The 25,848-nt window shown below is 40.0% G+C and overlaps 1 protein-coding gene across 2 annotated transcripts; it reads right to left on the bottom strand.

The window, feature by feature from the left end:
• Positions 1-24,755, bottom strand: ZHX1 (zinc fingers and homeoboxes 1). Of its 2 annotated transcripts, XM_030303918.1 has the most exons (4): positions 24,390-24,755; positions 17,332-17,444; positions 4,339-7,188; positions 1-1,595 (listed from the first exon to the last, which is right to left on the bottom strand). In XM_030303918.1, exon 3 carries the CDS (start codon positions 6,961-6,963, stop codon positions 4,342-4,344), a length of 2,622 nt encoding a protein of 873 aa, XP_030159778.1. In that variant the 5' UTR covers positions 6,964-7,188; positions 17,332-17,444; positions 24,390-24,755; the 3' UTR covers positions 1-1,595; positions 4,339-4,341. The 2 variants fall into 2 exon arrangements, with proteins under 2 accessions (XP_030159778.1, XP_030159779.1); XM_030303919.1 differs by lacking the exon at positions 17,332-17,444.
• Between the last annotated feature and the right edge of the window lie 1,093 nt (positions 24,756-25,848).

Genomic DNA, 25,848 nt, shown 5'->3' with positions numbered 1-25,848 from the left:
AATGGTTTAAAAAAGGGAGCAATTTAATCATTATAATACAGAGTGCTTTAAGAAGTTTTTAAATGTGTAAAAGAAAGAACAGTTTAGTGCATTAAATTGTTACAGTCTTTACATTGCTTCTTCTTAAAAAAGTTAACAGTAGTATGAAAAAGCCACCCACGAAGCCAGCTGTCTGAGTGAAGAAATCAGCTACATTGCAGCATTTTGGAATTACTAATAAAGCTATAGTTAAAAAATAAAAAGTTTATAAAAATGAAAGCAGCATGCATATTCAAGGCTTTTTCATAACATTTCATTAGCTGACAAACATTTAGGTAAAAACAAGAGCTTAATATTATTCATTAAATTAGACAAAAGAAACTGGCCAAGCCCACTACATCCGGTCATTCAGAAAAACGTTTTAAAATGCAGAGCTAATTAAACTGAACGTTTTCCTATGAAGAAAGCACAGTTTGAAAAATGATCCTATAGTCACAAAAAAAGGGTCCTTCTCAACATGAATGAACAGCACCTGTCTTTACAAAGTTTATAAGTTAGTATGAACTTTCAGTCTCCTGATATGGCAAGAGTTAACAGTTAACACTCCCATAATTCATAAGTGAAAAGCTAACCTTTAACTCATTATGATCAGTTCAGAATTTTTTCTCTATTCACTGAAATTGCTACCTACAGTAGAATTTCACTGAAAGATAATTCTTGAAAATTCTGATCTGATACCTGTACAAACATTTCTGATTTCTATATGATTGTAAGAAAACACTAAGTATATATTTACTACATGGTACTTCTTCACATTTTTGGTAAAATATTTATTTCAGAGTTTCACCCTATTCAAATTCTTATGCCATTTTCTTTTCCTTCTTCAATACTGATTATCTTCAGTTTACTACAAAGCAAATTCAGCTTCTAATGAAAAAAAATGAACAGAGTATTACAGAGTAAGAGTGGTATCTACGAATGTGTTCAGTTAAAGATCCAATCATTAAGGGCCAAAGATACCACAAAATCTTAATGGTTCCAATGCGTGTCAATCGGCTGCTTTACATTAAAATGGTATAAGCCCACGTACAAATTTTAATCTTAGTGCAAGGCCTGATAAATAAGACATAGAAATAAATCAGGTTCTTTTTTTCCCCGTTTCTAATAATTTTTACTCTGTAAAATGTTTGGTCACTCAAAGCTATAAGCTTAATCACGTATCAAAGAATACAGGCAGTAAGGCCCATCTCACTAGACATACAGTATTAACCTGGACAAAAGATGAGGACAAGCTCTAGTGGTCATTAAACCCCCTCAGAAAGTCTAAGAATCAGAACGTCTCCATCATATCAGAATAAAAATGTACTATATTAAAATTTGAATTTTTACAAGTTTTTTTTTTAATTAGTGTTCTATTTACATTGCAGAACTTCCGCCAAATGCAGTAGTTTAACTTTGGCACAACATTAAGTTCCATTTCTTTTGGGCACTGGATCCTATCTTTTGAGAATGTGTACGCCCCAAAACGTTCTCAGTGTCATCAAAGTTTGGGCCCATTCACAGTAAATCAGACATCTTGCGTTGAAGAATTGATTCTCATCCAACATTTTAGGCAGCTATAAAAGAAAAACATAATAAAAAACTAAAATTTTAAAGAAAACAATATTTTAATGTTTACCACTTTAGAAACAAAAATTATACAAATTAGCCATGAAAATACATCCTCTGTATTCGCTTATTAATACAGAAATCACTTGCTATATACATCTTATATAAAGCACTAGATTTTGTGAACAATTCCTATGTATATATTCTGCATATAGACATTTTCACCTATATGTAATGATTTATTAAAAAATTATTAGTAGGAAGTATATATTTCATTTTCAGTATTTGTTTTTTTAAAATTAATTAACATATATTTTGAGAGAGAGAGAGAGAGCGTGCACACGCAGGGGAGGGGCAGAGAGAGAGAGAGAGAGAGAGAGAGAATCCCAAGCAGGCTCCATGGTCAGCACAGAGCCTGACATGGGGCTCAAACTCACAACCGTGAGATCATGACCTGAGTGGAAATCAAGAGTCAGACGCTTAAGTGACTGAGCCACCCAGGCGCTCCTCATTGTCAGTATTTGTAGTAAAAAGACTGAAATCTAAAGGCTCTTGTATTTTTTTTCTATTTATATACAAGGCTGGCTTGTGCAAAACATATTAAATGTATCTCACTTTCTGCAATAACTATTTTGGAAGTTTTGGTTACTTATTTTTGGTAAACTGAACCATACTTAAATGGAGAAATAGCTATTTAGAGGAAACTCATGGTGAATCCTTTTATAAGAGGAAAAAGTATTTTACTAAGCCAACAATAACTTGTTAGTTAATGTGTTTCATAATTTTCAACTTAATATTTCAAAAGGCATGCCTGAATATGTACCATGAAAGTACATGTATATTATATATAATATTTTGAAAACGGTGGCTTTGTATGAATTTTCTGACCACAATATCCATTAGAGTATCAATAGAACATGAGAATTATCTACACTAACTTAAAGTCAAACCAAACTGTACAAAAAAGTTCCTATTATTTTTGGAATATCGGCGCTGTCTACAGAATCACTGCTGAGGTTACTACAGCCGCAATGACAATTCACTGCAGCAACGCATTTCTTGCTTTCATCTTGGCCAAGTGAGAATTCTTGTGTTTAGCAACAATAAAAAATGCCTGTTGAAAATATTTTATGCATCTGGGTCAGAAGAAAGCCTGTCCTGAAAATTTCTGACATTAGGAAGCAGAGGGCTGCACACAGAGTAAACCTGCAAAAACTGTTCAACTGCTGGTGACTTACATTATGCTCTACAACCTGGAGCGAGGCTTTATTCTAAGACAGGTGTGTTAAAAAAATAATATAAAATAGGTGCATTTTTAGTTTCATCTGCTTTTCTGCCTGAAAAAAAAAAGTGTTAACAGAAAGAAAACTTGGAAGAGGGCTGCTAAGCAGTAAAAAAGGTGCCTGGTACATATTAAGCTCTCTATAAATAATTGCTTAGCAAATAAATAAAGCCAGGGAGGAAGACATGGAAGAATTAAGGAAATAGCTGGCAGAATAACAGGGCATAAAAGCAGAGGATGGGGTAGGGATGCAAAAAGCTAAGGAAGTAAGTAAATATGCTCATATGATAATGAGGGTCTATGCCTTATTGCCTTCTTTACTGTGTGAGAACAGCGCAGTGACTTCTGATAATAAGATGGTTTGGGACTACTAATAGACATACACAAACATTTTGTGACAAGTGCACTGTTCTCAAAAAAAGTGTAAATTTGATCCTGGAATACTCCAATACAGAGAGTAGGAAAGAACAGAACTATGCTATTGAATTCCAGAAGTATTAAGAATTGAAATCCTAACTCTGAATCCGGTATCTGATTTGCAACTACAGTGGAATTTTAATTAACTCAATCTATGAATTAAAATTTAAGGAACATGCCAAACCTTCAGATTTAAAGCATATTTACTTGTGCTTTTATAACAAGAGATACATTTTTAACCAAATACAGTGTTTCTGCTGGTAGCAGGTTTGTTTTATATCAAAGAGTGAAAAGATACTTTAGGCAACTGAGTTAATTTAATATCAAATCTGTTATTTACCTTTTGATCTCTGAGACAGAAATAATTTATATCACAGTTTTCAAAAACAGATGCCATCTAAGCAAATGTGAATTTACATAGAGCCTAAAACAGACCTTTGGCTTTCAAGAGAAAAATTACTGAATAATTTTAACACATAAAGCATGTTAAACTATAGTTAAAAACCTAATAGTTTGGGGGCAATACAATGAATAAAAAAAGATACCCATTTTCACCTAGTTTCCTAAAACTGAGCAATCCTCACCCCTGTGGTAAGTCTTTCCTTCGGTATACTTTTCCCCTTCTTTTTAGTTTTCGTTTTTGAATTCTTTCCTTAAATAGGCAAAAAATGAAGCTTTAGTGAAGGAGGGTTGCAAGCAATACATTTTAGTTATCTTTAGTATTTGTGAATCCACCCCCCCCTCCCCGCTGCCCCATCTCCCTTCTTTGAGAATGGGCAACTTTCCCTTAAGACAAAGTAAAAAAACATTTCATGTAAAAAGTAAGGAATTAAAGCAGCATTAAACTCTACATAATAAACCTAACAATCATAATAATCAGACTACACATAATAATCATGTATCTCTTGGCTACAGTCATGGCCCCTGGTCATCTTCTTAGCTAAAAGAAAAACCATTTTAGAAAAAAAAAAACTATCAAAAATGAACGTTGTCAGGTACGAGGCAACTAAAGGTATGTGGTTGACGAATGTACGCTCAGATTAAAAACTTACATGTCAGTCATCTGATTTAGAAAGCTTCCGCTTCACATGTCGTGGGGGTTCCCAAGTGTCACTATCATCGGTTTCTTCTTCGTCCTCTTCCTGATCATCGATGACTTCATCTTCCTCCTCATTTTCCTCAAATAATTCTATACCTAACTCTGATCTTCTCTGTCTTTCTGCAAACCACTCTCTGACCTGCTCGTAGCCCATATGTGATTTGTTAACAAGTTCGTCAAGGTCTTGCTCGTTAAGAAATTTGTGCTTCAGGTAATAATCCTTAAGTATTGCAGTTCCAGTTTTAAATTTTATGAGTGATGGCCCCCTGTCCCAGTTGTTCATCCTCTTGCTCCCTCTCGGCCGCCCGCGCGGTCTTCCTCTTCCCCTTCCTTTGGGCCTCCCTCTCCCCCTTTTCCTTAGGGAAGACAGGCCATTGACACTACTCGAATTGGCACTTTGATAGTAATAGTACCATTTTAAGTTTCCGTTTTTCCAAGCGTAACGGGTGTCCCCAAACCAACTAACTATGTCTGTTCTCGCAAGCCCGCTTTCTTCAGCCAGCTTGTCATACTCCTCTGGCGACGGCCACTGCGTTCGGACAAATGCACTTTTAAGCATGTGCAACTGCTCGGGTGTTTTCTTACACACCTTGCCTGTACTCCCGGGCTTAGGTGCACCAGATTCGTCTCTGGGAGAAGCTTCTCCAGCTTCTTCTTTGGAACTACCTGCATTACTTTCTTCTATTTCCATTTTCTCTTCCTTTAAAGCTTTTGATTTCTTCTTCTCTGTAAACCAAGCATCAATCTCCCTTCTGGTAAGTTTGGTTTGCGCTCTTAACCTATTTAATTCTTCATCTGTAAGTGCGGAGCTGTTGAGAAAACTTGCCTGAAGCGCACGAAGCTGCTCTGCCGTCTTCTCTTTAAACTTCTGGGGAGTAAAGTCGGGAAAAGGATTCCAGGACTGTTTGGGCTGTGACGTGACAACGGTTGGGGATTCCGCGGTTTCGTCGCTGGAGTCTATAACGATCGTGGTGGAGGAATCGTTGTTGAGATGTAAGCACTGGTTACTCTTTGAATTTCTCTGGTTGTACCTTGTGTCGCTAAACCATTTTTTAATCTCTCCTTTAGTCAGGCCTGTGATTTTCATAAGTCTGATAATTTCTGAATCGTGGGGAAACTGATTTTTAAGGTAGCTAACTTTCAGTTCTGCCAGTTGCTCTTTCGTCTTTTTTGCCCGAATGCCGAACGAATCAGGGTTGGCCACTGCGCTTTCATGTTTGACAAGCTGAGGAGGGGGAGCGGCTGCCGTCGCCGGCTTTGTCTCCGCAACGGGCTGCTGCGCGGCAGGCGCCTGACTCTTTTGCACATTTGTTTGATTTGGAACCCCTGCCACTGTCAAGGCTATAGGTGCTGTCACCGGCAGGGTGTTTGTTCCAGCCACTTGTGTAAGGACCAGACCTGGCTGACCAACTATTTGGCATGTCTGCAAAATGGATGGTAAACCGTTACTCCCTGTGGAAATGTGTGTGGGAATAACAGTTATGGTCTGAGGTACAGTGTGTACTGTTCCGTTGAATTGTTTTCTTCTCGCCTCCTCTACTTCCTCAGGAGTCCAGCTGACACCATGTTTTAGGCGTTGGGCTGAAAACCATATCTTGATCTGTTCCTCTGTGTATTTTGCTTGAGCAGAGAGAACGGTAATTTCTGACATTGTCGGGTAAGGGAACTTGTTGTAGGTGTTAAGCAAAAGGGGGTTGTTATCCAATGCAGCATTGTAGGTAGGAATGCTATTAACAGGGATTAAGACTTTGGGAATCAGATTGGAATTCTGCTGAGCCGAGACGGCGGTTATCACCTGCGCTAACCCAGGAAGAACCGCTGCTGGCGTCACGACGGTGCTGGCAGCACCTGGATGTATTCTGTTCGCAATGGAAGTGCTTGTGTTAGATTCAGAAGCCGAAGAACTTGGATTTTCCACAGTTTCTTCACGATCTGGTTTGATTTCATTCTCTTTGTCTTCAGGAACATCCTCCACTGAGTTGTGGTGAACTGTGATCCGTTTGGTCTCTACTTTATTCTTCATCATTTTCATAATTGGAGTTTTACTGATAGATATTCCTGAAGAAACTTCTGTTGGTTCAGCTTGCTCTGAGTTCTCCTCTTTAACAAAACTCCCATCAAAGGTCAGATCATTTATTGTCTGTTCAAAGATTGTCTGGTTATTTCGTTTCACCATAGTCAACTTAAAATTCTCCTCTCCTGGGTGATATTTCAGATTATGCTCAGAAAGTGCATCATACCTTTTGGTAAGAAAATTGCATTCGACACAAACATAGGATGAGTTTAGCACTACGTTGGGATGTTCTGAATCCACATGAAAAGTAAACATATTTAGATCTGGGGTTTGAAAAGTACAATATTTACATTCATAGCCACCTTCAACTTTTTTATTTTGCTGATTGTCAGAATCCACAGATTCATGAACTTCTTCATCACTTGAGATACTCTCCGCCCTGGTGTTGTCTACAGGTGTAAGTACAGGAGGACCGTCATCCAAATCTGATATCAACTCAAGGTCTGGATCTTGCTCACTGGCAAGGACCATGCAGGGTGTTGTGGATTTTCGCCTGCTTGCCATTCTGATGTTACGAGCAAAATCTCAGTGGTGATTAAAAAGCACTGAAGCTTAAAACCGTTCAGAATTCTTCATTTGAAAACAATGGCTTTTGGTTCTTCAAGTCCATTTTTGTGTTCAACAAGTTTCATTAGCAGCTTTTTCATGGTGCAATCAAGTAAGGAGCTTATCGTTGGCAGATAAAATACTGTTGGACTGCTGAACTTTTTGAAGCACAACTCCAATCACCTACATTAAAATAAATTTAAGAATGTTTCAAATGCGTGATTATGATCTTTTAAACAAATTGCAGTTATATTTCACTTATACGAAGTTGTTGGATAGCTCAGTTATAAAGATCTAGAATAAGACTAGAACCAGGAAAAAAGTCCTCTAAGGAGGATTATTCCAAGCCAACTCACAAAGGTCACGTACTATACCAATGGTCAGCCCCCAGGCTTGTTGCTTGGATTTTTCAGCCAGCTCTATAATAAAAGGGAAGTAGGAGAAGACTCTGCTTTGGTAAGCACACTGTTATCAATGTGAAATGATAAGCTGTTACTAAAGGAGGAACTTTAAAACTATAAAAAGCAGTCACAGGTACTCAAGAGACTCTGGCATTAAGTGTATATGAAATTCAATCCATCAGTTATGCTTTCTTCCTCCCACTGGTTTGTTTTATCATTCCAGTAGCATGGCCAAGTATGACAAAAGCAGCAAAGATGGATATGAATGATCATAGTTTCAGAAACATTATTCTTTTTTTTTTTTAATTTTTTTTCAACATTTATTTATTTTTGGGGGGACAGAGAGACACAGAGCATGAACGGGGGAGGGGCAGAGAGAGAGGGAGACACAGAATCGGAAACAGGCTCCAGGCTCTGAGCCATCAGCCCAGAGCCTGACTCGGGGCTCGAACTCACGGACCACGAGATCGTGACCTGGCTGAAGTCGGACGCTTAACCGACTGCGCCACCCAGGCGCCCCAGAAACATTATTCTTAATCATTCTTCACGATGCTACCAGAATTTATAAAACGTATCTGATCATATCAGTCCCCTGACTTAAAGTTTCCCCAATGCCAAAAGAATGAAGTCCAACCTCCTTAAGCCACATGTAGTTCTTACTACAACTTGGCCTCGATCTCGATTTTCTTCCATCTCTCTCCTGACTCCTATTTCCTTATGCTTTGGGCACAGTAGACAAAACTGCCGTTCCAGGGACACACAGTGAAGGCTGTTCCTTAGGCCAGGACCCTTGTTTGTGAATGTGGTGTGATGATCTTGTCTTCTAGATCACCTTCTCCCTTTAACTTGGCCCGATCTCCTCCTCGGTTTATCGTTCGGTCTAGCACTTACTGTGTTGTGGAAGAGGAGTGTTACATTTCTGTCCTCCCACCTCTCCGTACTCCTGCTCTCCTTACTAGAAGTTTGTGTCTCATTCTTCCAAGAACCTTTATATCTTCAATCTAATGCTCTCCCAGCTTAACTATCTTGGCTGACTTCTCGTTTATTTCTGCATCCCCTTTGCATACAAGAAGCCTAGAAGTAGGGACTCGCAAAATGTTTATTAACTTGAACTAGAACAAATAGGAAAATAGTCCTATGAAACTCAACATGCCCAGAGAACATCACCACAAAGAATAGCAGCTGAAATTTACAAGAATGACCGTGACTCATCAAGAAAAAGTGAATTATGCTCATACACATACATTTTAATAATTTTGTACCCATATATTTAAAAAAATTTTTTTTAAATTTTTTTTAATGTTTACTTATTTTTGACAGAGAGAGAGAGAGAGAGACAGAGCATGAGCAGGGGAGGGGCAGAGAGAGAGGGAGACACAGAATCTGAAGCAGGCTCCAGGCACTGAGCTGTCAGCACAGAGCCCGACGCAGGGCTCGAACTCACAGACTGCGAGATCATGACCTGAGCCGAAGTCAGACGTTCAACCGACTGAGCCACCCAGGCGCCCCTAAAATAAAAATTTTTTAATGTTTATTAAACGTTAAACATCTCTCTCTTATTTTTGAGAGAGACAGAGAGACAGAGAGAGAAAGTGCACAGGAGGAGCAAAGAGAGAGGGAGACACAGGAGTCAAAAGACAGAGGAGTCTGTGCTGTCAGCACAAAGCCTGATGCAGGGCTCAAATTCAGGAACTGTGAGATCATGACCTGAGCTGAAGTAGGACACTTAACTGACTGAGCCAGGTGCCCCTAAAATACAATTTTAATGCTACCTCAATGAAGGTGGTGTGCTTAAGTCTAAACTAAATGAAAATGGAAATGAGTTAAGCGGTCTCATTTACTCTCTACCTCAAGAACTATTTTCATTCACTAGTATAATCCTTTTCCTAGCTGAACTGAGGAGAAAAAGTTTACTTCAAAGATTATAAAGCAAAACCTGGCCTGTCTGAGGAGATATACTGACTCAGTAAAAGAAGAAAACTTTTTAGGAAACAAAACTGTCCAAAGAGAGAATGCCCTGCCTTTGAAGGTGGCAAGATCCTCTCCACTGGGGTTATTCAAGTACATACTACATACCTATTTGATGGATCCAAGCAACAGACGGAAAGTTGGCATAAATACCCCTCATGCCCAGACTTCCAATATTATAAAATAAAAAGCAGGGAGCCTGGGTGGCTCAGTCACTTGAGCATCTGACTTTTGATTTCAGCTCAGGTCATGATATCACAGTCATGAGATCAAGCCCTGTGTGGGGCTCTGCACTGGATGTGGAGCCTGCTTAAGATTCTCTCTCTCTCTGTCCCTCTCCCCTGCTCTAAAATAAAAAAATAAATTAAGTAAAGCATCAGCTTAGTAATAATAGTATCCTATTCTCAAAGAATCCCTATTCTCAAAGGTGTCTTTTTTGTTGTTGTTAGTTTTTTTACTCTGGAAAATGTCTTTGATTTCTAAGGGAACATAAAGAAGTCACTGATATTTAAAACTATTTCTTAACTGAATGTTATAAACTAAACTAATGCCATCTCTCCTATGTAATTCAGTAGGATTTGAACTATTTTGTTCAAGTGCTAGAATAGCTGTTTGATTATTTTTTGTCATTAGGAAGAGGTATTTCCTCAAATAGCCTGCAGTAAGTGGAAGAGTAATAAATGAGCAAAACCCACATTTTTGGCAGTGAGGGAGAACTGCTGAAAGGCAGGGGAGTAAGCTATTTTGTAACTGTTATTCTCCCAGAATCTCAGATTATATTTAAATGGGTATATACTAATAGTTACAAATCAAAGATGGAAAGGTGGTTTTTTTTGTTTTTTTTTTTTTTTTTTTTTCTGGAACTACCTTTCCTTAGTGATGGTTTTCAAACTTTTTGTTGTAAGCAGGGAAGCCCTTTCTTCAAACAAAATTCTAGGAGAAGCCCTGGGGCAAAACGGACAAATAAACAGCTGCCTGGCTGGAGAAGCAGAGGCTAAACTACTTCCTGACCCCATCCCATGGATCCCATAAGCCCTACTTGCACCTCTGATGGGTTCTGAGATGTGTTTAAAAGCCTGTACCTTAAAAACTTAAACACTTTCAAGACAATGTATGGGGGTCACCAAAAAATCCTTCTCAGTTTACCACTGCTGAGCCGTGAAATTTGAAAACTAATGTGAATTTAATGTGTCCTTCAGGTTGTTTCCCTGTGGAAGGCAGGGCCTGGGCGCTCAGGGCTAAAACAGAGTAGCCAGTACTAATAAGAGATACAGAAGGGAAACTTGAGGAGCTAAGATCCCCTTATTATTCTGGCTCTCTACGTCTTAGGTTAAACTGCTTACTTTTCATTTTATCTAGCTTAAAAATAGGAATTAGCCAAATTATTATTTTTATTTCTCTTCCTTATAGCTCACTCTTAAATTCATAAGAATTTAAGCAGATATAAACAAATTTTAAAAGTTTAAATATTTTTTGATAAAGTCATAAAATTACAAAATGTTCATACATTATTTTACAATCTAATGATATATATGCACAGTTGTGCTTTGTCCTTTGAAAGCATTGGTCTTGGCAATGTAACCTTAAACAAGCTACTTAAAAGAGAAGCTTTTTGGGGCGCCTGGGTGGCGCAGTCGGTTAAGCGTCCGACTTCAGCCAGGTCACGATCTCGCGGTCCGTGAGTTCGAGCCCCGCGTCGGGCTCTGGGCTGATGGCTCAGAGCCTGGAGCCTGTTTCCGATTCTGTGTCTCCCTCTCTCTCTGCCCCTCCCCCATTCATGCTCTGTCTCTCTCTGTCCCAAAAATAAATAAACGTTGAAAAAAAAAATTTTTTAAAAAAAAAAGAGAAGCTTTTTGAAATAAAGTCTTCAGGTGGCACCTGGGTGGCTCAGTTGGTTAAGCGTCTGACTTCAGCTCAGGTCATGACCTTGTGGTTCATGAGTTTGAGCCCCGTGTCGGGCCCTGTGCTGACAGCTCAGAGCCTGCAGCCTGCTTTGGATTCTGTGTTTCCCTCTCTCTCTGCCTCTCTTGCATTCGCGCTCTGTCTCTCTCTCTCAAAAATAAATAAACGTTAAAAAAATTTAAAATAGGGGCGCCTGGGTGGTTCAGTCCGTTGAGCGTCCAACTTCAGCTCAGGTCATGATCTTGCGGTTCGTGAGTTCGAGCCCCATGTTGGGCTCTGTGCTGACAGCTCAGAGCCTGGAGCCTGCTTCACATTCTGTGTCTCGCTCTCTCTCTGCCCCTCCCCTGCTCATGCTCTGTCTCTGTCTCAAAAATAAATAAAAAACATTAAAAAAAATTTTTAAATAAAGTCTTCAGTAATGCAAAAGACTCAAACCTGATCATCTTGGGCATTTAAGACTGCCTCAAGCTCAGGTTACTTATATACCCAACTACACAGACCTGAAAAATATTCTCTCTTTCCACTGTACTCCTGAAAACTGTTCGCTTACATTTTCCTAACAAAACCAGAGTCACTATATTGTTTAACATATTTCTAAAGGGAGACTGAAAATTCCCAAAAGATCCTCAAGATTTGGTCCAATGGCTCAATTTTACTATAATGTATATAGCTCGAAAATAGACCAAAGCACAAAGGCATCCTCATGGTACTGATTATAAGGTCATAATTTTCAGGGAAGCAGGGTACTCAGTACAAATGCCCCACTTTTATGACAGAAGAAACCCAGGCCCAAAGGAATAAATTCACAGAGGCTTTGTGATATAAGACAAAACCACGTTCTGGAGTCTCCTCTGTCACTCAATAGTTCAGTGACTGGAAAAGTTACTCAGTATCAACCTCAGTTTTCTCACCCATAAAACCAAGATTCTTCAATTCAACAAATTCACTCAACACCTATTTGCTGAACGTCAACCATGAGCTAGGCCCTGTGTTGGCACTACAGTAAAGTGACAATCAAGACAGACTGCCTCCGGTGTGTCAGATACGAGCAGTCGAGCAAGAAAAACAGGCAGTAAAAATTACTTAAAATAACTGTGATCAATGCAATGAGAGAGGAAGTATCAGAAACTCTATGGGCACATTGCAGGAGGCTTCTGGAAAAGCAGCAGAAAAGGCTACCCTGGAGAAAATAAGAATGATGCCATCTACCTCAGAGGCTGATTGAATAAATGCTTCACACACTGTGATACACGGTAGGTGCCTAATTAATGCTATTTTCCAGTCTCTGAAAAATTCTTTTGGGAATGAAGAAATACCATTTATTTAGTATTATTCCCTTTCTCTCTTTCAAGTAACATAATCAGCTGACAAGGCACACAAACTGAATGAAGAAGCAGAAAGGGTAAAAAGACAGAAGGAAAATATCTTTGGTGTGGTTCCAATTTATCTCCTTTTATCATTAAAGTGCAACAGGGCTGAGACAGGAAAACTGTCATACAGAAATTGCTATTAGCTGATAGTCATCCTCTACTTGAAGGTCAGCTAACAACAGAACTCAAAATCAATTTGGGGAAACTTGCACTATTTACCTGTAAAGGAGAGTAGAGTTCAGTTGCATAACTGAGTAGCTAGCTAGGTGGCTTTGCCATTTAAGCACAAAATGAAGATTTCCAATAAAATAAAAAATTATGCTTTAAATGCATTCAGCACTGTAGATATAATTATACTTGAAAGCTATTTTCAATTAACTTTTCAGTAGAAAAATGGTAAAAAAAAAAAACAAAAAACAATAACAACAAAATACCAAACATGATCAATTAACTGTTACACTACCCTTAAAAATGGTAATCAAGAGCAATTAAGGAATATGAAAAAATATTTATCCATTTACTGTTACAATTTTTAAAGATCAGAACAAAATTTGCATATTAATTATAAAATAACTATGGGAAAATAGGTATGTATATGGACAAAAACTAGATGAGAATATAAAGAAATGAAATTTTTGGGGCGCCTGGGTGGCTCAGTCGGTTAAGCGTCCGACTTCAGCCAGGTCACGATCTCGCGGTCCGTGAGTTCGAGCCCTGCGTCGGGCTCTGGGCTGATGGCTCAGAGCCTGGAGCCTGTTTCCGATTCTGTGTCTCCCTCTCTCTCTGCCCCTCCCCCGTTCATGCTCTGTCTCTCTCTGTCCCAAAAATAAATAAACGTTGGAAAAAAAAAAAAAAAAAAAAAAAGAAATGAAATTTTCACATGAGATTATGGGTGAAATTTTTATGTGTGCTATTCATAAATTTTAATGTTGTTATAATATTGCTCTATTAGAAAATGCAACAAACACTAATTTCAAGGCCTTAAAATTGCAAATAGGCTAGGATATTTTGGTGGTCCCTTGTCTGCAGCTGGAAACAAAGTTCCCTTTCTATGGCAAAAACATGGGCTACATAAAGGTTTTTTTCAGGGAAGCAGAAATCCCTGAGTATGTATAACACCCAGACATTTTTGGGAGCCGCTTCTCCGTGGCCTGAGAAATCAAACTAGTTCTCAGAGCCCTCAAGAACACTCGGAGTCTGCAGCATATGGATCTAGGCCAAGCCAATTTCCATGGTTTTATCTGCATCCTGGCTCTTCTGCTGAAGGTAGGATACTTCTCACACAATTCATGATTCTTCACTCATCAAAATAATTATGACAATGTTTCTTTACAGGAAAGCACTTAATGAAAGCAAAATTCATTTTATCAGTGTATAAAAACTGAGGACAGTTCTAACAGCAGTTCCTACATGGTCAAGAAGAATGTCCACGCAGTTCTCCACTATATCCCCAGGGCCTAACACATTGCCTATCAAAGCCTCAATAATATTTGCTGGGGGCGGAGGGGACCTTTAACACTCATTTATAGAGGAGTTATAAAGTTATAAAGAACATCTGACTTATTTTATAGATTACTTCCAATGGTAAAATCCTTACCAATAACATTACCTTAGTCACTAGAATATTAAAACAACTCAAATACAAAACATCCTATTTATTAAAATATAGCAGTGAATATTCAACAAACATTTACCGACATGTATAATTCTGTTGTAACAAATCAGTTTTACATATGAATAGTACATGTCTAAATTTTGGACTGCGTAAGAATGAAACAAGGGAGACATACTCATTCGCAGAATTAGTCCTGCGGTGAAACTCAGGAGAAAAGGGTTCTTGTAAAAATAGCAAATGCAAATCTGAACTTATTATTTTTCCGTTCCAGGAGAAAACTGTACTTTAATGGTGCTCTACATTTTTAAAGAGATTAAAAAATAAGTTCTCAATGTAATCTACTATAAATAGTAGATTGTTTTAAATTCTATGCTTAGTGCTACAAAAAAAGCCTAAAAATTTTTATAGTTAAGCAGAACTATACTGTATTTCCATGCCTTTATTTTTTTGGCTGTCTTGTACTTCAAATTAAATGATTAATAGATAATAATTTATTTGGCTAGTTAGCCACAAGAGCATGTTATACTGGTATTTTATGTGAATAAAAACTATTTTTTATACCAATTCTAAGTCAAATATGAGTACTTATAATTTTTAGGGATTATGTTAATTTTGAGTTGGTACTAACTAAAAACTGTTCTCAGGGTAGCTAAAATATAAACTGAGACTCCTTTGGGATATGTATTCATACCTATACTGAGAATTCTTAGAACTCTGTATTCTATTTAGTTTCACTTCTTACTCTGAGTCACAGCTGTTTAGCCAGCTGAAAATACTTATTTTTACATGTTTATATTCAAACTAAAAGTTACAAATCCACCCAAATCACAGAATGCCTGAAATAATAATAGGAATAAAGAATAATAGAGTATAACTAACTAGAATTTAAATAAAACTTTGAAAAGACAAAAAAAAAGAGTAATGGGATTAAAACAAATATCCACTTTGTTAAAAAAAAAAAAAAAAGGATGCTTTTTTTCTTAAAACATTTATTCATTTTTCAGAGACTGAGAGAGACAAAGCATGAATGGGGGAGGGAGAAAGAAAGAGGGAGACAGAGAATCCGAACGAAGCAGGCTCCAGTCTCTGAGCTGTTAGCAGAGCCTGACACAGGGCTCGAACGCACGGACTGAGAGGTCATGACCTGAGCTGAAGCTGGACGCTTAACCAACTGAGCCACCCAGGTGCCCTGAGGATGCTTTTTTTAATTAAAAAAAGGAAAACAATTTTGGCCTCTATGCACTTGAGGCCTAAAGAGAAAATATAAAAGCATTTAGAAACAATGCTCAAGTTCCTAAAAAATATTAAATGAGAAATCTGACAACCCAAATTTGTACCCACAGCAAATGTTTTTGAGAATTACGGTAACCTAGAATCATTACCTAAGAGATAAATCTCAAGAAAATTGCCAATATGGTCTCAAGACAATCAAAATTCAAGTATTAAGGTGAATATAGACAGGAGTGAATGTGATAAAAATGGAAGCATCTAAGAAAATGGCCAAAGATCATCTAATTTCAGAAGATCCTTTTGCTAATGCTAAACTAAGGCTTAAGGGTTTAGAAACTCCATCTTCTCTGTTTTTTTCCACCTGAGAAAGCCAATCTTAAAAATGCTAAAGATTAAAAGAAGATTTCAAGCTAGATAAATTTCTCTTTGCAAGCTCTGACCCCATATTTGAGGAGTGAAATGTCTTTTTGAAAGGTCTCTGCTGGGTCACGAACGTGGCTCAGTCAGTTGGGGGTCCGACTTCAGCTCACGTCAAGATCTCACAGTTTGTGGGTTTGAGCCCCACATTGGGCTCTATGTTGACAGCTCAGAGCCTGGAGCCTGCTTTGGATTCTGTGTCTCCCTCTCTCTGTACCCCTCCCCTGCTCATGAGTGTTCTCTCTCATTCTCAAAAATAAACAAACATTAAATGCAAAAAACGGTCTCCAAAATCCTGGTTTTCTACCTTCTGTGGCATTAGGTAGGTATATAACATATTGAGAGTGATATACAAGTAAGTACTATGGTGGAATCTCCTGTATTTATCATTAAAGTTTATGGTAGTACCCCAAAGTAATTTTTTGCTGCAAATAGTTTTTCCCTAATTTTCTCAAGGAGGTGTGTTAACAAGTCTTTCACAGGCAATGTAACATAAGAATGCTATTCTTGATTGCAAGTGAGATTATCACTGAGAGGATGAAAAACCATTCATCTATCTGTTACCTTCCCCATTTATAAAATAAAATGTTACTTGTTTCACTCAGGTTATAATCATTTAGTTATAAAAAATACTTTGAAAGACAACAGTAATTAGTATTGGTAATGCCAACTTCTAAGGACTCTATCAATTTTTAAAAAATGAAAGTTGAACCACCACATTAATAGTTATGGAATCTTTCCTAGTACTTTCTGAAATCATCTAAAATGACAATTGGAATAATGTGTAAATATTTCAGCACTATAGTATGTAATCTAATGCTTGTTATAAAAGCCAATTTATGTCAGGCAAATAAAATATAAAAGTGATTACGTACAAATATATTCAAATATTTAAAAACTGGCATGTTTCACCTAAAACCAAGTATTTAATCATCAATATCCTAATTTTTATATCATAATTAACTATTATTAATAGATTATATATCGTAAGTATATTTTCAGGAACTGATCTTGTAAGTCTTGAAGCATTTTTCTGGATATAGGCAAAAAAAAAAGGTAAAATTTCTAAATCAATTTCCCTACACTAAAGGTCTCTGCCCTCGCAACCTTAATTTGACTTGTTTGCCACTGTTACCACAGCACCAGGTACAGTGTATTTCAGCAAATATTAGTCGAAAAATCAATTATTAATATACCACTTAGATTTATCATGAAGTGTGATACTGTTTTTCCTTGAAATTAATGCAGCCGATATGCCTTTATTTTTAAAGCTTGGAAGTACATTTCTTAACAAAGTGTCAAGACTAAGTCTGCTTTTTTAAGAAAAGCTTTTAAAACGTTAGGCAAATATAGTATCATGGACTCTAAAGTGAGCATTATTCAGAATATGAGTTTTATCATACCCAAACAATGAAACACATACTTGCCATAGCTTCCTCAGCATTCTGTTCTTTGACAAGGACAGTGTCCCTTCAAATTAGGTGTTTAGCTCAGGCCATCATTACCAACAGGTCTGAAGTACCTATCTGCCATCTCCTACAAAAAAAATAATAATAATAATATCACTTTATCATCCTAGATATAATTCAGTCTTAGGACTTTAAAGGTTATGCCTTGGCTTTTTAAAAATAAATATAATTTTGAAAAAAATTAATTTCCTCACAGAAATTGTAAAAGAATCATTTAAATGCCAAACCCAATATTAGTAAGAAACACAAAATGTAAAACATTTTCAAAAATTCTATTTATATTATATAAAACAACCAAGTCATATACTATTTTCACTATTATACTATTTTCAATAAAAAATTTTCAAAATGTGAATATATGCAGGCTATAATATAAAAACTGAGGTGAAGAAATTGGGAATTGTAAAATATTAGTACACAAGTTATGAAAGACAATTTAGTTAAACTAAGAGGTGGGAGGAAGTGTATGTTGACATGTTCACACAATAAACCCACTGATACTTGAGTCCTATTTTACTATGTAATAACTGGAATGGGGTGGATGATTAAGCTGGCAACAAGCCAGTACCACTTAAATAAGTTAGTGGTACTCTACCCCAAAGCATGTGGTATGTAATAGACTGATCTGTGTTTCATTTTTGCAAGAAAGCTACTACCAAATGGCTTTCAATCAGTGCGTCGTGGAGCATCAGACCGTACAATCAAACAAACTGAAAATCATCTGCCGAAATTGAGATATGTGTCCAAAAATGTTGTGGTGTATTATTTGGAGCACTTAAACCAATAAGGAAGATTTAATAAAAGCTATAATTGCTTCTTTTAATAAATAACAGTAAATAGTGCTTCTGAAGGGTTGAAGCATTTTTGTTGTTGTCTTGAAGCACTGGAACTCCATACACCACAGTGAATAAATATTAAGGAAGATTATTTTCTCCAAATAACTTATTCTTTGATTCCATATGTTATTATATACATGTTCATCAAGAGGCTCTCAAGAAATAATGGAAATACACCAACCCTTTAGTAAAATATTTCTAGGTTAAGTTAAAGCTTAGGCTGAATAGTTAGACTATTTTCATGAAAAGCAAAAGAGCATTTTCCTGGTAGGCCCACTGGGAACATCCTGTTATCTGCAGCCTGGGATTTTACAGTTTCATTTCCTGGTATCTCCTTGTTTGGAAACTCCTGAGCCATCCATATACAGGATGTGGACTAGAAGAGAAGATAGGAAACAGCTGCCAAAGAGGGGAAGTTATTTTCCAAAATGAATTATTAATAATATAGGAAATTGGTAACCTATTTGAACTCATTCTTAAATCACACAGTAAGTACAAGACGTTTTACTGAATAAGAGTCTCTTGAGAAGAGCTGCTGAGACACGTGAAGGCACAAGGCAACTAGAGGAGCAACAAATGAGCTCCGCCGTACTTCTGGATGAAAAGCATACTTGCCTGATGTTATTTCAGTTCCTGCTACTGGGATTATTTTAGAACACTTCACTCTAACTCAAAGTAACTTTAACAATTTTAAGATTAGAATGAACTTCAAAACGAAAGAAGTCATCTTAGCCGTATACGTTATACAAGAAAACAGATCAGTTGTTTTGGCAGAAGACGGACTGCAGACAAAGATGAAGAGCTTGGGCTTTGGAACCAGACTGCATGGGTTCAAATCTCAGCTATGTCACTTACTAGCTGGGTGGCCTTAGACAAGTGACTTAGCCTGTCTATGCCAATGCCCCTCATTTAAAATGGGTCTCTATGAACATGCATTTAAAATAACACACGTAGGGGTGCCTGGGTGGCTCAGTCAGTTAAGCGTCTGACTTTGGCTCAGGTCATGATCTTGCACCCTGTGAGTTTGAGCCCCACATTGGGCTCGGTGCTGACAGCTCAGAGCTTGGAGCCTGCTTCAGATTCTGTGCGTCCCTCTCTCTCTCTGCCCCTTCCCTGCTTGCGCTCTGTCCCTCTCTTTCTCTCAAAAATAAATAAACCCTAAAAAAATAAAATTAAAAAATAAAATAAGATAACATACGTAAAGTGTTTGGAATATCTCCTGGCACTCAGTAAGTCCACAATTACATTTTTCTGACATTTATTTATTTATTTATTTTTTGAAGAGAGAGGGTGCAAGTGAGCGAGGGGCAGAGAGAGAGAGAGACGAGCAGGGCTCACCTGAAGCACAGCTTGTGTTTTACCTGAAGCGGGGCTCGAGTTCCCCCTGAGCTTGCCTGAGGTCGCCCGATGTGGGACTCAAACTCACGAGCCTGAGCCAAAGTCAGATGCTTAATGACAGAGCCACCCAGGCACTCACATTTTTCTGACTTTTATTTAAGGTGTTTATTTTAAGTTACACAACAGAGGAAGTCTTTGCACAAACCATGCTAAATGTTGAAACATTATAAAATAGTTTATTATTATTGTTTTTATTTTAGAGAGAGAGACAGGGAGGGAGGGAGGAAGGGGGAGAGAGAGAAAGAGAGAAAGAATCCCAAGGAGGCTCCCTGCTCAGTGTAGAGCTCAACTTGGGGCTTGATCCCATGACCCTGGGATCCTGACCAGAGCTGAAATCGAGTTGGACGCTCAATTGACTGAGCCACCCAGGTGCCCCAAAACATTATGAAATATTTTAAAAGTTTAGGCAACAATCAATCAATTTTATTTCCATTTCGTACCTTTGAGCATATTTAGCAATGCTACAAGTTGGCTTTAACAGATAGACATTAATCAATCATAATTTTAAACCCCCCACTCCAACATACACATACTTTGTCTGACCTTAGCTTCAAGGACAATCATTAATATATGACTCATTTTAAAAGGTGTTTCACAGAACTAACAAAGCTCTGATATAAATCATCTAACTGTAGAATTTCTCATGAAGAGAAATTGTTCTGTCCTCACCATGCCCTCACTCTCCAGGACAGTCCACGCCCAGTAAAGTTTTAACACAATTCTTTTTGACAATATTGGAAGGTAAAAGGGAATAGACTAAATATAGAAGAAAAACATCATTATGAGTGAAGTACTCAGAAATATCAAAATCTTTCCATCTCTTTTCATTCCTCACAAGAACCAAACAAAAAAGAGAAAGAAAGGCCTTTAGAAAGGGAGAAAAGGGAGTCAGAAATCCCATAGGAAATATGAAATCACTAAAATTTAATGACAAAGTTCTTTTACTTAAAATGATAAATATGTTATGTCTATTACTTTAATGTTTTGATGTTTTAGATTTTGAAAATATTATTTTTTAAAAATCTAAAAACTGAAAACAAACATCCTTCATAAAAATTCTGACTGCCTTGAATGTCATTCTTAAACTGCTTATAAAACTTCTTTTTTAAAGTACATCATCATATTTGTTTAGATCAAAGGTATATATTTCTGTATCTCTTGAATCCATCATAGAATATTGATTATATAAGCTACAAAAATTCAGCATCTTTTAAGACCAAAACCTGGCAACTACCTAAAAATTTACATAAATATTTACTTTAAAAATTATCTGTATGAAATACAGGCCTCCAAAATGTAAACTCACATGTATATCCTGATTAATAATCTAAATCAGCAGCCTCAGTCAGGCAAATTTGGTCACTCACAACCACGAATATATCAGAGCAACAAGGATACGATAAAATAGATCAGTAATATTATGGAAACATCGGCTATTATTCAAAGGCTATCAGCACAGGGTTTTTTTTTCCCCCCTTCAATTAAATGTAATTTAAATTGCTTCTGAGATTACATAGGATGATTTAGAAGGATTTTAGGTTAGAAAAAATTTAGATGTAAAAGTGAATGTGCTACACTGGCTACTAGCTACTACCATAAACAATGCAATAGATATTTCCAAACACCTCCATGAATTAATGAATATGATATTAGATTAAAACCTAGCTTAGGCACTGAAGTTTTAACATGGCTAATATTCAAATAAGTAGAGTCTCTTGAGCCCAAATCCACAATGATGCATGCAATGTACATAAAAAGGTTATTTCCTCAGCTGCATTTGTAATCACTTTAGTAATTTTAAGAATACTTCCATTTAAATATAAAACCATGATTTACGTCAAACTAAGTCCCAAATAACCTATTTTTGTGCCCAATTAACATTATAAGGAAGAAAACAAATACATTATTACATCACCTTTCAGTCTTAATGTAAAATATAATAAAAAAGGGAGAAACTGCAAAATGAGCCACCTCACCTATGCTATTAAGTTCATTAATAAAATAACATAAAACTTGGGGCGCCTGGGTGGCTCAGTTGGTTGGGTGTCCGACTTCGGCTCAGGTCATGATCTTGCGGTCCGTGAGTTCGAGCCCCGCGTTGGGCTCTGTGCTGACAGCTCAGAGCCTGGAGTCTGTTTCGGATTCTGTGTCTCCCTCTCTCTCTGACCCTCCCCTGCTCATGCTCTGTCTCTGTCTCAAAAATAAATAAATGTTAAAAAATAACAATAAATAATATAAAACTTTATTCACATTTATTGGGGAAAAAAAACCCCTGTAAGTATCATCGAAGGTGAAATAATTGTGAAATCATCAATGGACAGTCCTCCAAATCCAGGGACATAACAAGCTCACTATAAAGGAGAGACATCTACTACTAATGAGTGCTCACCAGCACAAGCGCATTTATGTTTTCAGTCCTAGCATATTTTCAAACCATCTGGCATCAGTGCCACTCTGGTTCATCCAGCCTCATCTGTTCAGAACTGAATACAAAACTAGAGCTACATGCACTTTGGGGACACCAAAGAACAGCTCACATGTATAATAATACTCCAAATGCACAGCTCTCAACTAGTTTATACTTGAAATGTGTTTGAGAAGCCATTTCCCTAACAGACGTTAAGACTCTTAAAAATACTAGAATGGTTCAAAAAACCTGTATGAATCATAGCTGTCATCAGTTATCCAAGTCTTACTTTCTTTTTTTCTCATTTTATAGAGCATTTGAAGATGTACTTCTACAAAGATTCATTGATAAGTGAAATTCTACCAATTCTATATTGAAAGACCATAAGATTTTACATTTTATTTTGCATTTTGCACAAGATTAATCAGCTTTGCCCTAAAATGCTTAGAGCAAGGAGGGACAGATTAAGGGGGAAAAACATTCATGAAGGCCCTTTTACATCCTGTTATGCGTTACTGTCTTTGACAGCGCCCACATTTCTTTTGCTTGAAATCAAGAGTCAGAATTGCTACTTGAGAAAATTTTTAAAAATCTATGGATATACTGAGGCCAACATGCCTGTGAGAAACAACGTTCATTCATCCTCACTGTTGGCATAAGAACAAATGACTTTTTGGGGGTAATTTTTCAGAAACAAAGGTAATTCACATATAACACCAGTTGAAGCTTTCAGACAAAGACTAAGAAACAATGACCAATACCAACAAATCTAAAGGTGCACTTATGTAGGCACGTACACACACACACACACACACACACACACACACACACACACTCTCTCTCTCCAAACCCACAAACAGGCACTATTCCTGGAGGGAAGGCTGCTTCTTCCTAACTGTGAACCCTGTATTTTCCAATCCTCTGATTTCCGCCCCCCCCCCCCTTTTCTGTTGTCCTCTTGGCCTCCAAGAGAACTGCTTTCTCCTTTCAAGTTACATGGAATCCCAACCTAATCACATTACAAACTATCACCCTTTCTTTACCACCCCCCTCCCCACCCCCACCACCCCCACTCCCCCACCCCGCAAAAGATCAGCTCCTTCTCATGTGCTTCTTCAGCTCCCGGGTGTGATAGAAAAGCGCCGCAGAATTCCCACTCTGCCCCATCTCTGCCCTGTATCCCTCCTCTATCCACCCCTTTCCCCGCTTCCCACTTCCCCTCCCCTGACTCTTTCACTGAAGCCTTGCCAGAGCTTGTTCCTTCGCTAACCTAAACTAAGGATATCAAACGGAACCTTCTCCTCCTCTGGGCTTTTGCTCTTTTCTCACTGCTACCTACGGAGGGGAGAGGTGGAGGGAGATGCACGAAACAAAGAATTTCAAGTCCCTGTACCTAGAACTTTGGCGTAAATCCACAGGGAAAGGGCACCCGCCAGAGGTCTTCTCGGCCATTAGACCCCGCTCCCGTTCCCCTCACAGCTCCTTCCCAGCACTTCATTCCCCGCCAAGATTGGGAGATGGTTCCCGTTAGGCCCCAAGGCTCGGAGGAGTCCCTGGTCGGCCTCTCAGTCTCCCTTCTGAAAGGGACGGATAACGTCTCCATTCTCTTTAATTAACTTCTCCCAGTCTTCCTCAAAACGGAATACAGTTCTTAAAGACTCCATTCTGAGTCTTGCCCCGAAGAGGGGGAACGGCCTGACCCCGAAATGGATGCCCAGTCTTCTCCGAAGTGGGGTACAACCTCGCCGGAAAGGTTTCCCGGGGCTCCAACCCCAATGCCAATGCGCTCAGCTCCAGCAAGACGATCTTTCCTTACTCTCCGAGAGACAGTCCCCACGAGGCCACGGGCCCCCCGCAGGGCAGGCCTTCCGACCTCCCCTAGGACCCTTAACATCGCTGGGGTCCTCCGTCCATGCGGCGCCCTCTCCTCTCCCCCCCTCACCCCCCCCCCCCAAGAAGCCCCGTCTTCACTCCCCTCAATAGTCCCAAGTTGTTCGGTGCTCTCATAAGGACCGGGGCTGGTATATTCCCCTACAGAGCCCACCCGCAGCTCCTTCCACGGCCGCAGACACCCCGAAATCGCGAAGGACCCTCGGGGGTCTGTCCCTCGGCGGCGATACCCCGGGGCCAGCAGGCCGGGTCCCTCCCCCTCGGACGCCCCGCTCCGGGTCCGCCCCGCCGCCCGCCGCCGCCGCCGCCGGCGCGCTCAGCCCCCGGGGTCTCAGCCCTGGGGCCGCCCTCCTCCGGCCGGCCCAGGCGGCGCTCGCCTTCCCCGGCCGCCGCGCCGCTCGCGAGCTCTGCGCTGCCGGTTCCCACCCGCAGTCCCCGGGCGTCCCGGCCCACTCGTGGCGGAGTCGGCTCGTGCCGCTACCTGCAGGGGCCGCCGCGCCTCTCAGCGCCCCGCCGCCGCCATCTTGCATTTCAAACCGGCTGCACTTTTCAGGGAGTCAACTCTGACCTGTGAACCCTACACCCGGAACCGCTCGGCGGGCCGGCACACGGCCTAGGCAGCTCGGCGGGCCCTGCAGAGCGTGGAGGGTCGGGGGTGGGGGTGCGAGGCAAGGCGCGCGCCCCAGCGGCCGACCGGGGGCGGGGAGGGAGGGAAGGAGCCGGCCGAGGCGGGGCCCTCCCGCGCGCGCGCCGTCCGCGCGCCCCCACCCCGCTCCGCGCCAGGCTCTCTACTCACGGACCCGGCTGCTCCCCTGGGGTTCGACCCGGGTCTCTACCCTCTGGATTGGCGCACGGGGAGGTAGGGAACCGCCCCGCCCCTCTGTCAACAGAATCCCCGCCCCGGCCGGCTCGGAAGCCCCGCCCTCTGTCAGCAGAAGCCTCGCCTCCTCCAGGTCTCGAAGCGGCCCCGCCCCTTGCGGGCGGTAGCTCCACCCACCAACAGAAGACTTGTCTTTACTCAGGTCAGTCCCCGCCTTCTGTCACTTGTGGCCCTGCCCTCCGGGCGCTCTGCCTTGCTAATGTCACCGCCGGATCCTAAGAAACGCCCCTTGTCATCTTAAGCCCCATCTCCTGGTGGCAGTCCATCCAAGCCCCGCCCCCTTCATCGGAATCCCCGCCCACTGTCAAAAGAAGCCCCGCCTTGCTGAGACCAGTCTGGATTCCAGCCCGAAACCCCACTTTCTGTCAACCGCCGGCCCGCCTCTTCTCGCCTGCGGGTGCCTACCCCAGCACAAACCGCAGCTCCACCCGCTGACACCGAAAGTTCAGTTCAGCCTCACTTCGAACTGCAGTTGAAGACGGAACCACCCTTTGCTTCCCAAAGTCCTCCTTCCCTCCCATGCCTGCCCCTTCCCCCCTCTCCCCCCACCCGCCGCCCCGCTCACGAGCCTCTCCGCTGAAGGGCTTTCTTTTAAAGATATGGTCTTCACCGGACACCTTCAATGGGAGCTAGTCCCGAAGAAGATGCCAGCCAAGGACCCAGGCTTTGGGGAAAACCGGACGGCGTCACCGCCCCTCCTCACCTCCGCTTCCCTTCCCCCCACCCCCACATCCTTTTTAAAATTATGAAACGTGCAAACCAAAGCGGAGAGAAACGTCTCACCCTCCAAGCTGCTCTGCACAGATTCATGGGCCTGGACGCTCAACCCTCTGTGCTTTGACAGTAGTACTCCACTGAGCCACATTAATCCTAAAATGTGCAGTTGCTTAAAGTACAACCCTGATTGTTGAAATCGATATACAGCAGTTTCTTTTTATTTATATGTTTCGTCTTAGAATCCTAGAACTTGGGGAAACAGAAGCAAGTAAAGCTTAATGATCTTATAAACAGAGGTACTCAACCCTACCATACTCAACATCCTGTATTTACAACAAAAATG

This window comes from Lynx canadensis, chromosome F2, assembly GCF_007474595.2.
Source record: "Lynx canadensis isolate LIC74 chromosome F2, mLynCan4.pri.v2, whole genome shotgun sequence".
NCBI lineage: Eukaryota > Metazoa > Chordata > Mammalia > Carnivora > Felidae > Lynx > Lynx canadensis.
The sequence above is the reverse complement of the archived record's forward strand: the minus strand, read 5'-3'. Positions and strand labels throughout refer to the sequence as shown.